Source organism: Arachis ipaensis, chromosome B05 (assembly GCF_000816755.2).
Source record: "Arachis ipaensis cultivar K30076 chromosome B05, Araip1.1, whole genome shotgun sequence".
In the NCBI taxonomy this organism is placed as follows: Eukaryota; Viridiplantae; Streptophyta; class Magnoliopsida; order Fabales; family Fabaceae; genus Arachis; species Arachis ipaensis.
The window spans coordinates 134,201,782-134,211,788 of NC_029789.2; the positions used below are offsets into that span (position 1 = coordinate 134,201,782).

General features: G+C 37.4%; 1 protein-coding gene across 1 annotated transcript; it reads right to left on the minus strand.

Annotated features, from left to right (window-relative positions):
- On the minus strand, positions 1,933 to 5,041 carry LOC107644273 (LEAF RUST 10 DISEASE-RESISTANCE LOCUS RECEPTOR-LIKE PROTEIN KINASE-like 2.1). Its single transcript, XM_016348108.2, has 3 exons — positions 4,044 to 5,041; positions 3,619 to 3,660; positions 1,933 to 3,092 (listed from the first exon to the last, which is right to left on the minus strand). The coding sequence occupies exons 1-3, from the start codon at positions 4,783 to 4,785 to the stop codon at positions 1,987 to 1,989; spliced, it is 1,890 nt and encodes a 629-aa protein (XP_016203594.1). The 5' UTR covers positions 4,786 to 5,041; the 3' UTR covers positions 1,933 to 1,986.

Below are 10,007 nucleotides of genomic sequence, written 5' to 3' on the forward strand. Positions count from 1 at the left end.
AAGAATAAATAAGTCTCTGACTTTTTGTTCCGCAGACATTTAAGTCTTTAAAAATTAAAAAATACACTTAAGTCCTTGACCTTCTCAAAACCTGGACACATGAATCCTTCCATCCATCTAGTGCTGTGAAATATAACAGAAAAGTCTGACGTGAATGCCATTCTCCAGATGTGGCTAGTATGCCTGGATGGTTTAGGACAAAGTTTAAGGACAAAAAGTCCCTAGATACTGAAACTCTGAACAACATCGTTTTACTCACTATCCCCTCCAAAGCTTGTCCCTTTGGTTATTATATGTATTCTCTATACAGCTTTAAACTTTTGAACACAAGACCAAAAATCCTACAGAAAGATCAAAAGTCAAACTCGTACTTTCTCCCTAAAATAAAGTCTGCCCAAGCTTCTTCTTTACTGTCGTTATTTATTGAAACAAACAAAAAAAAAATCTAAAGTCCCTAAACCCCCAAACGAAACGACACTCTCATCACTCACTCTCCCTCTCAACCCATGGTTCCTCACATTGTCGCAGCCTTCTTCCTTACAATCGCAGCCCACACTATTCTCCTTCAACATTGCCGCCGCCATCTTTCAAGCTCATTGCCGCCGCCTCTGCTGTGATGAGAAGACGCCTCCGTTGGCTCTAATTTATCGAAGACTCCAAGAACGCGATGCCTTTTCTTTCCACAAACGGCGAGTTGCACCTTGTCTGCTCCTTCTTCCTCTGACAAGGACGCCATTCAGGCACTGAGAACGATGAGGACGCCTTCTAAACTTCGTCTTCAGCAAATCCCATAGCTACTTCAATAGTGTTAGTAGTTAGGGATTAGGGTTGATTCTACATTTCTTTTTGAGTTAGTGTTGTGCCTTCTACCCTGTTCTTGATTTTCATTTTCTCAGTTTCTGAGTTAGGGTTGGTGAAATTGGTTCCTATTTTGATTTTTGAGAACTCGTTTGGGAGAATCTTGGGAGAGTTTCTAATTAGATTCTTGGGTTTTTTGTTACCTTTTGCTGCAATTCCTCTTTCTGGAATAGTACTACTTTAGAGTTCATAGGGAATATAGAAAACTAAAGGAACGAGCTTCAAAAAGAGTGATGGCTCAAACGACGTTATTTGAGCATTGGGGCTTTTTTGTCCCGTTACTTTTTTCTACCATCCACGTAGGACACTATAACGGCTACATCTACAGAGCAGTATCCACGTCAAATGTCTCTGTTACATTTTGCAAATCCAGATGAACGGAGAGATCCAGGTGTCCAGGTTTTGAGAAAATCAGGAATTTAAATATATTTTTTAATCTTTAGAGACTTAAATATCCGCAGGATAAAAGGATCAATGACCTATTTGTTCTTTTCTCTACTTAGATTGTTATTGTTTATTGCTTTTGATGACTCACATTATCAAATAGATATTTCATGTGTATGTGGTAAAATATAAATAGGACCGGATGGGAGGACCAATCAAACACTTGGGAGACTTTGGAGAGCAGGGACAGTTCCAAGTGCAGAGTTGTGGGGGCAAGTTCTCCCACTACAATTTAAAATTTTGTTGAGTAGTATATGATAATAATATTTATTTGTCCCTATTAGATTATTAAATTTGACCCCACAATAATTTTTTATTCAATGTTTGGTACTTAATCGTCAATTTAAAAATTTCATATTAGATATTCGTTAGAATGATCAATTCTCATATTTAAATGAAATTAGTGTTTTTTCTTAAAAATAAATTCAAACGAATATTATTTATCTTTTTTTGAAATTAGCTTTAATTTTTGCGTAGCAACTGTATTAATTGAAAAAACTTTTTTAACTATGAATATCAATAAGAGTCGGCTTCTAATTGTATTGGGAAGTGAATTTTTAAATAATTGTTTAGTAATATATATGGAAAGAGAGAAATTTTGATGGTAGTGTTAAGAGAAAAATTACTTATATGTGCATAGTGCCCAATGACGAACTTTTGAATATAATGTGATGTACTAAACTACTAATTCAACAAAGTAGAAGATTCTGCAATCGATCTTACAGGAGAAGACAGAGCAGGTCTTGGTGGCATTTTTATGGAATCTATGCTGCCTTCTAACATTTCTACAACTTTACTCATTGTAGGTCTATCATTTGGAATTGTTTGAATACACCATAAACCCACAATCGTCATTTTCTTAACCAATTCATTTTCCTCTATTGCCACCACTCCATCTTCAGGCCCTAATTGAGTGCCTTGTTCAAGCCTTTTGTATATCCAATCAGGGAAATATATCTCACTTGTTTGACTCCCTTCTACATTAATGTTCTTCTTTCCTCCCACTATATCAAGAAGCATCATTCCGTAACTATAAACATCAGATTTATGAGAAGCTTTGCCGAAATGTCTATTCCATACTTCTGGAGCTATATACCCTATTGTTCCTCTAGCATCCGACATCGAAATAAGACTTTCCTTCCCAGGACAAAGTTTTGCTAGTCCAAAATCTGATATCTTAGGACAAAAATTTTCATCCAAAAGAATATTATGTGGCTTTATGTCAAAATGTAAAATTTGAGTGTTGCATCCTCTATGCAAGTACTCTAACCCCCTAGCTATCCCTTTGGCAATTTGATACAGCCTATCCCAACTCAACAATGCAGTAGTTTCAACTCCTTCCTTTCTATAAATATACTTGTCAAGGGAACCATTTGATATAAATTCATAAATAAGAACTTTCTTGCGGCCTTCAAAGCAGAATCCAAAAAGGGTGACAACATTAACATGTGAAGTTCTACTAATGCTAGCTACTTCATTGATAAACTCTCTACCATTTCCTTTGGATGGATTCAACATTTTGACTGCCACATTAGAACCATCGGATAACTTTCCCTTGTATACAACACCAAAACCACCTTGTCCTAGTTTAACTTTGAAGGAGTTGGTCATTTTTTTCACATCAGAGAATTTATATCTTTTTATAGTTAACACGCCATGATTTTTTAAGAAAGTTTCAATATCTTGGTTACCTTTTGTCAGAAAGCTATATTTTTCTCGCCATCTTGGTAACTTGTATGTAAGGTAACAAATACTCAACAATCCTGCAATTACTGCAACTGTTGTAGCACCTGTTAATTAACAAATAAAGAATTAGAGGAACATCTAATACTTTTAATTCTATAAACTTTTGTTATGAAAGAAAAACCAAAATAAATAAGTGTAATCTGTTATACTGTTGGGATCTTCCTTAAGAAAGTTATGATATTTGGCTTGAAATTCACAGAAACCATTTCAAGGTCTACCCCTTTAATGTGAACAATTGAAAAACTAGTTGAAGTGGACAGATGCATAGTAAAAGAGTAAAAGAGTAAGATACAATTGTTCATATCACTAAAGAGTCATGTCCATTGCCATGCATAAAGCAACTGATATTCAATTTTGAATGTTATTTCCAATTTAAGAAAAAAGTATTGTAGAAGATATAAAAATTTAAATTTTTTCATACTTGAGAAAAGAAGAGAAATGTTCTTAAGCCTTAGCACTTGTTTACTATTCCTCAATGAAGAAGAGTTGATGATTTCTGAAAATTCTGGCCAATATAATACGAAACTACCATAAAAGAAAAATATGAAAGGAAACCTTTGGATGTATTACCAATAATGACTTTCTTTAGTCTGGTCCAGCGTTTACCTGCAGCTGTAACAAAGAGACCAAGAGCAGAATTAATATTGTTCAATGGTTCCAAGATTCAAAGCAAAACATTCTGCGCATATAAACACCAATACTTTTAGTCCACAAAAGTACACAATGCCTTCCTGAGTCCATAAATATATGTATATCACTGGAATGAAGGCTACTTAGTACTTTCTTTCAGTGGCAACTTTATTTAGAGATTTCAGTTTTCTATGATTTTCACAAATAAAATAATTTAGATTAATACCTAGTATTTTTCCCAACATATCATTGCTTATCTCAACATCTTGATAAGAACTTTTGTTGCTACACTTGCATGATCTTGTGGTTCAAAACATTATTGGGACTTAAGATGTAATTAAAAATTTAATCTGAAAACAGCATACCTTTTTTACAGCTTTCGGCAACAATTATGCTATCTTTGCATATGCACATGGTTTGCCTAGTAGTTCCATTATATGCACAATACCCATCAGAAAGCTCGCACTCAGCACAATCCACAGCTCTGTTCCAATCAAGAACAAACCCTTTGTTCATAGCTGCACCAAACCCATTGATCAAATCACCACTTTCGATCTGATCATGCTTCACTGCCACCATAACCTCAGCATCACAAGAGTTAGTCCAAGTCCTACCACCAATATCCGTTCCAACCTCAAACACATAAGACTTCTTCCCCTGACCATTTATCAAACACTTGATAGGCACGGCACCAACCACTGAAGGCTGAGAACTGCAATTGAAGTAGAAAGTGATGTTCATATCCAAATTACTGAAAGACAAAGGTATGTTCCCTATGGAAACGGTGTTCTTTGCCCTTGGACATGTATCATTCATCACATCAATGTCAACAAGTGTGATTGAATGATTCACATAGTTTATGTCTGTAACATAGTATGTGTCAGTTTCCAGTTGGAGGATAGGGTAGCCTTTTTTTGAACATTCAAGACCAAAATCCGGATAACCGCAAACTTCTCCGACGGCGGTGCCGGAACGTTTCCAGAAAGGGTACTTAATGGGAACTCCATTACCACAACCAGAAGAAGCACAAATTGGTGATGAATCAGCATAACATGTCGTGAATATGGTGGAGAATAATGCACATAACAAGTAGAAAGGTTTTGACATGGTGATGATGTGTAGTTGGAAACTTTAGAGTTGATATTTTGAACAACGATTTTTATTGATATTTGAAATTATACATAAATGGACACATAGATCGGTAAATTTCTTCTTTGAAATGAAAAGTATTGAAAGGGACCCGTGTAGACTTTCAAGTCAACTTAATTCTCTTTATAATTTTATAACTGTGTTCTTCATCAATACTTCGTAGTTGCTGTTGTATATAATAAGCTTTAAGGGAAGGTTCTGTGTTCATGGTATTCAGTGGAGTCCAAAACACGGCAAATACTAATTGCCTATCAACACAATCAAGTGAGAAGTCGTCAAATTGCAAGAGAAAAATTGTTAATTAAATTTTGATGATGGTAAAATAAACACCAAGTCGTTTACGCATTCGAGTCAGGATGGATACATAATCATTCGGCGCTGCTATGATTTTCTTTCACTAGAAATAAATAAATTAAGTAGGTGTTCAAATCCAAATATATTTAAATTAAACTGTTTATTTAATTTAATTTAAATTCAAAACTGATTAAAAATCACACTAATTCAGATTTGATTGGATTCAATTTTTTGTAAACTGGTGGATCAAAGGTATGATTTTACAATTCTACCTCTCCTTTCTGTTGCGGTTCTACACTTCGAGTTGGAGGAAGCTGCTTTGAGTAGAATTGCCGGAGAAAGTCGCTAAATTGCCGGAATGGCGTCTGTGGTGCGAGGTTGCATTTTAGAAAGAACCCAATTTAAAAGTTATCTTCTTAACCCAGAATGCATTTTGACCTAATCAAAGCCCAATTTGAGTTGAATATATGAAAACCCTAACAATAAATCCCCAACCTCTCAATCTTTCTCACTTTTACGATTTACAATCCACAACGTTACCTCCATCTCCAAGCTCCATGACTCCATTTTCACTTCTCTTAATCTCACTTTTCTCTACCTCTGAACTCTGAAATTCGACCAAAATTACTGCCGTTTGTTTGTGTGGCATGCTGTTTGTGGGTGTCGCTGATGGATTGGTGATGTGGTTGGGCTGTCGGGTTTCTGTGTCGCATCACTGAGTGAGTCTCTCTATCTCTCTGTCTAATTGGCGTCACTGTTGCTCCATTTTGCCATGTCGTTAATGTCGCTGGTTAGTGGTCACAACTCCAACTATGGCTTAGCATTGGTACCCTAAACTGCAAAGAATGAGCCCAGTCACACTCTGCATAGCATCACCGATTATGGCTTCCTCATCCCTTCCAATGATCCGAGCTCCGTCGCATTCTCTCTAACTATTGTGATGTTTCATGCGTTTTGAGAGAGATGAAAAGAGAAACGGCGCCGTTTTGACACAATATGCCCTAATACCAAAAGACAATGTTGATTTATCATTGTTGATTTGTCATTTAACGATACATGTGGAAAACATTAACGGAAACCGTTAACTAATTGACGGAAGGACAAACGCGATTGATTTTAAATCTTTCAAGGACTAATTTGATTAAAAAAATTATTCGGGGACGAAAATGAAGAATGTGTGATCTTTCAGGGACGATTTTGAGTATTAATCCAATATATATATACTAGGAATATTTTAGTAATTTTGTATATGCGGGTATTATACGGGTCTCCACGGGGCGGGGACCTTGCTCCCCACCTCTGCCCCGTTTATTTCGCGGATCCCCGTCCCCGCCCCCACGGGTGAAAAAATGTCCCTATCTCCGTCACCCGGCGGGTAAATTCCCGCGGATACCCGCCCTGCCGGGGAAAATTGCCATCCCTAGTCCCTCATGCTGGTGTCGATTGACGTTGAGGGCTGTTTTATTTGGAGTTTGGAGAGTTTTGGAAATCCCCTGGCGGGTAAATCCCCGCGGATACCCGCCCCGTCGGAAATAAATTGCCATCCCTACCTAAAATTAAGACCAGAAATGAAAATGGATAAAAGCTCAACTGAATATTTTACAAAGCATCTAATATCACCTTATTTGCTGCTTCAGCTAGTCCGTTAGTTTGTGGATGTTCCACAGATGAGAAGTGATGATTGATTTTGAGGTTTTGCAAAAAAGATGTGAATTTCTGATTGACAAACTGGCGACCATTATCAGTAATGATATGTCTGGGAAGACCAAAACGACAAATAATGTTCTTCCAAATAAAAGGTGTCATTTGTTGTGAAGTAATCTTAGCTAAAGGTTGGGCTTCCACCCATTTTGAGAAATAGTCGATTGCAACAACAAGAAATTTTACCTGACCCGGTGCCATTGGGAATAGTCCAAAAATGTCGAACTCCCAATGGTTGAAGGGCCAACTGATGTCCGAGTAATGTAACTGCTCTGCCGGGATGTGTATTAATGGTGCATGCTTTTGGCAATTGTCGCATGTCTTGACTTTATGGTTGGTATCTTCTTTTATGGATGGCCAGAAGAGGCCTGCCCGGAGGATTTTATAAGCCAAACTTCGAGCTCCTGTGTGGGTTTCGCAGATTCCCTCATGGGCTTCGGATAATTCTATTTTTGCCTCACTTCTATTGAGGCATTTTAGAAGTGGTCGGGAGTATCCTCGGCGATACAGAGAGCCATTTATTAAAGTGAAAAAGGACGTTTATCGTCGAAACCGTTTTGTATTCTGGATATTGTCCGATGTGTTCCCTGTTTGCAAATAGTGTATAAATGGGGTACGCCAATCTGTTTCCTGTGTAACACTCACAACATCGATTAGAGTAATACTTGGAGATGTTATAGTGGACTGGTGTAATATATATAAGTCGGCTTGTGTACTGCCGAGCTTAGAAAGAATGTCGGCCCTGTGATTATGTTCTCGTGGTATATGATTTATTTCAAATTCAGTGAATTTTAAACTTAAATTTTTTACGAGCTTTAGATATTTAGAAAGGAGGGGATCTTTAACCTGGAATAGATCATTTACCTGTTGTACTACCAGAAGCGAATCGCAATATACCTTTGAAGGTTGTGGTAGACTTAGAGAAGGGGGGTTGAATCTATGCCTTCCTTTTTGTTGCTGTTATGACCCTTTTAAACAAAATTACAATTCTGATTCTATTTAAACTAAGCAGCGGAAATTTATGAGAATTTATTTTTGTCTCATGAATATCAGAAAACAGAACACAGCAGAGAAGAGAAAAGCTAACACCAGCATGTATCCTGGTTCGGTTGCCTTTTGCTATGCAACCTACGTCCAGTCTCCTCCACAACAGTGGAAGAATTTTCACTATAGTTAACAGTATTACATACACCAATTTCACAGGATTGACCCAATCCTTTCACACTCAAGTTCTATCCTAACTTGACATGGCTATGCTAATACTTAACTATTCACTCTTAGTGCTAACCCAACTAAGAAAGGGATACCTTACAGGTACAAGATACAAGACACTTAACTAACCTAAAGAAATCAGAAAATAACTTTAGGCTTTTCTCTCAAGTATTTCTCTCAACCTTTTTCCACTCATGGATTTTTCTTAAGCTTTCTCACAATGCCTTTTCTCACAAAAAATTACAGAAAGATAAACTTAGAAAAGTACATTACAATAAGTAAAACATGAAGGAGATTGATTTCATCAACAGCCTTTCTTTCCTTTCCCTCTTCCTTTCCTTCTTTCCTTTGTCCTCCTTTTTGAGCTTTGGACAGTTTAGCTTGAAGTGTCCAACCTCCTTGCAATGATGGCACGTCACTTTGCTCAAGTCGATCTTGTGCTCCTTTGAACTCGAACCCTTGTATTTGCCTTTGTTCTTCATCATCCTTCTGAATCTCCTAGCAAAAAACAAAAGCTCGTCATCTGAAATACCATCACTAGACTCACTCTCTTTGATTGGCAAGCCTCTGTGCTATGCGAAAAACCAGATTGGCAAGCCTCTGATTCAGTTCTTCATATTGGCGGAGTGCACCTTTGATTAGGTTACACTGTCCAGTTAGTTGAACTTCTTCAAAGAGCTCTCTCAGAACAAAACCTCTATTCACTGGTTTTCTCTCCTTAGTTTCTGAATGAACAGCAAACCTCTTTTATCTCCTTGCACGTTGCTGGGTTCTTCTTCCAAGGTCAACACCTTGAGCCTTGAGCTTTACCAACCCACAGATACACTTTTTCTCCTTAATCCCCAGAGTAGAAACTCTCCTTCTGACTTCTTCATCTTGACCGAAAGCCATATAGCAGTAACCATAGAAATCTTCACATGGTCAACTTGATCTTAGCCCTTGAAAATCAACTTGGTCCCCAAGTCATGTTTAAGACCGTGGATACACAGCAGAGAAGAACAGAAACCATCTTTCCTTTGTATCCTATTTCAGATAGAGCAGAGAGTTGGGAAGAAGCGAAGATGATCTGATGCATGCAAGAGGAAAATGGGTTACCTTTAACCTAAGCTTGATTTTGTTTGGATTTTCTGATTAGACTTCTGTGTTTCAAGCTTAATACTTCTCTCTCTTGCTTCTTTGGTGACTAGCTTAGGGAAGAAGCTCTTTCTCTCTTTCTCACTTTTCTGATTTTCTGATTTGACTGAGACAGAGAAGAAAGGAACGTTGATTTAGTGAAAGCAAGTGAGAGGGAATTGAAATTCAATTCGGGCTTGGATCGAGTTCTTCTCAAGTTCAGCCCGTTTTGATTTCTTTGGCTTTTTTTGCTTTTCCTTGGACTCTCAATTTTGCTTTCAGCCCACCATCCTTGCTAATTGCTTTTCATTCCATTTGGGCTATTGAATTCTGGCCTGCAATAATAAATAATTAGTAATAAATAATTATAATTAATCAACACTAATTATTTATTTTGCCCAAAAATAATGTTTGTCATCACTAATTAATTTGGTTAATTTCTTAACTCAACAACCTTTATGTTGGAAATTTGGAGATTTAAACAAAGTCATAGTCCAGCGATGAGGGCTTCGTATTCTGATTGGTTGTTGCTGGCTTTGAAGGATAGATGTACTGAATGTTCTAGGATGAAGCCATCACTACCCTCAAGTCGGATCCCTACGCCACATCCTTGAATGTTAGATGAACCATCAACGTATAATGTCCATTGTATTGTATAGTCGTCTTCGGTAGGCATTGTTAATTCTGCTATAAAGTCGGCAAGGAATTGGGATTTGATCGGTCCTCTGGCTTGGTATCTGATATCAAATTCTGACAATTCGACCGACCATTTTACAAGCCTGCCAGCAATTTCTGGTTTGTGTAGCACCTGTCGTAATGGGTGGTCGGTGCGAACATAGATGACATGGCTCTGGAAATAA

Bases quoted from the DNA above. Each gene is read 5' to 3' on its own strand.
- LOC107644273 (XM_016348108.2), bottom strand. From the start codon at position 4,785: ATGTCAAAACCTTTCTACTTGTTATGTGCATTATTCTCCACCATATTC. The intron at 3,661-4,043 runs GTATGCTGTTTT...TCTTTGTTACAG, and splicing joins TGCCGAAAGCTGTAAAAAAG to CTGCAGGTAAACGCTGGACC. The intron at 3,093-3,618 runs GTAATACATCCA...GTTAATTAACAG, and splicing joins ACTAAAGAAAGTCATTATTG to GTGCTACAACAGTTGCAGTA.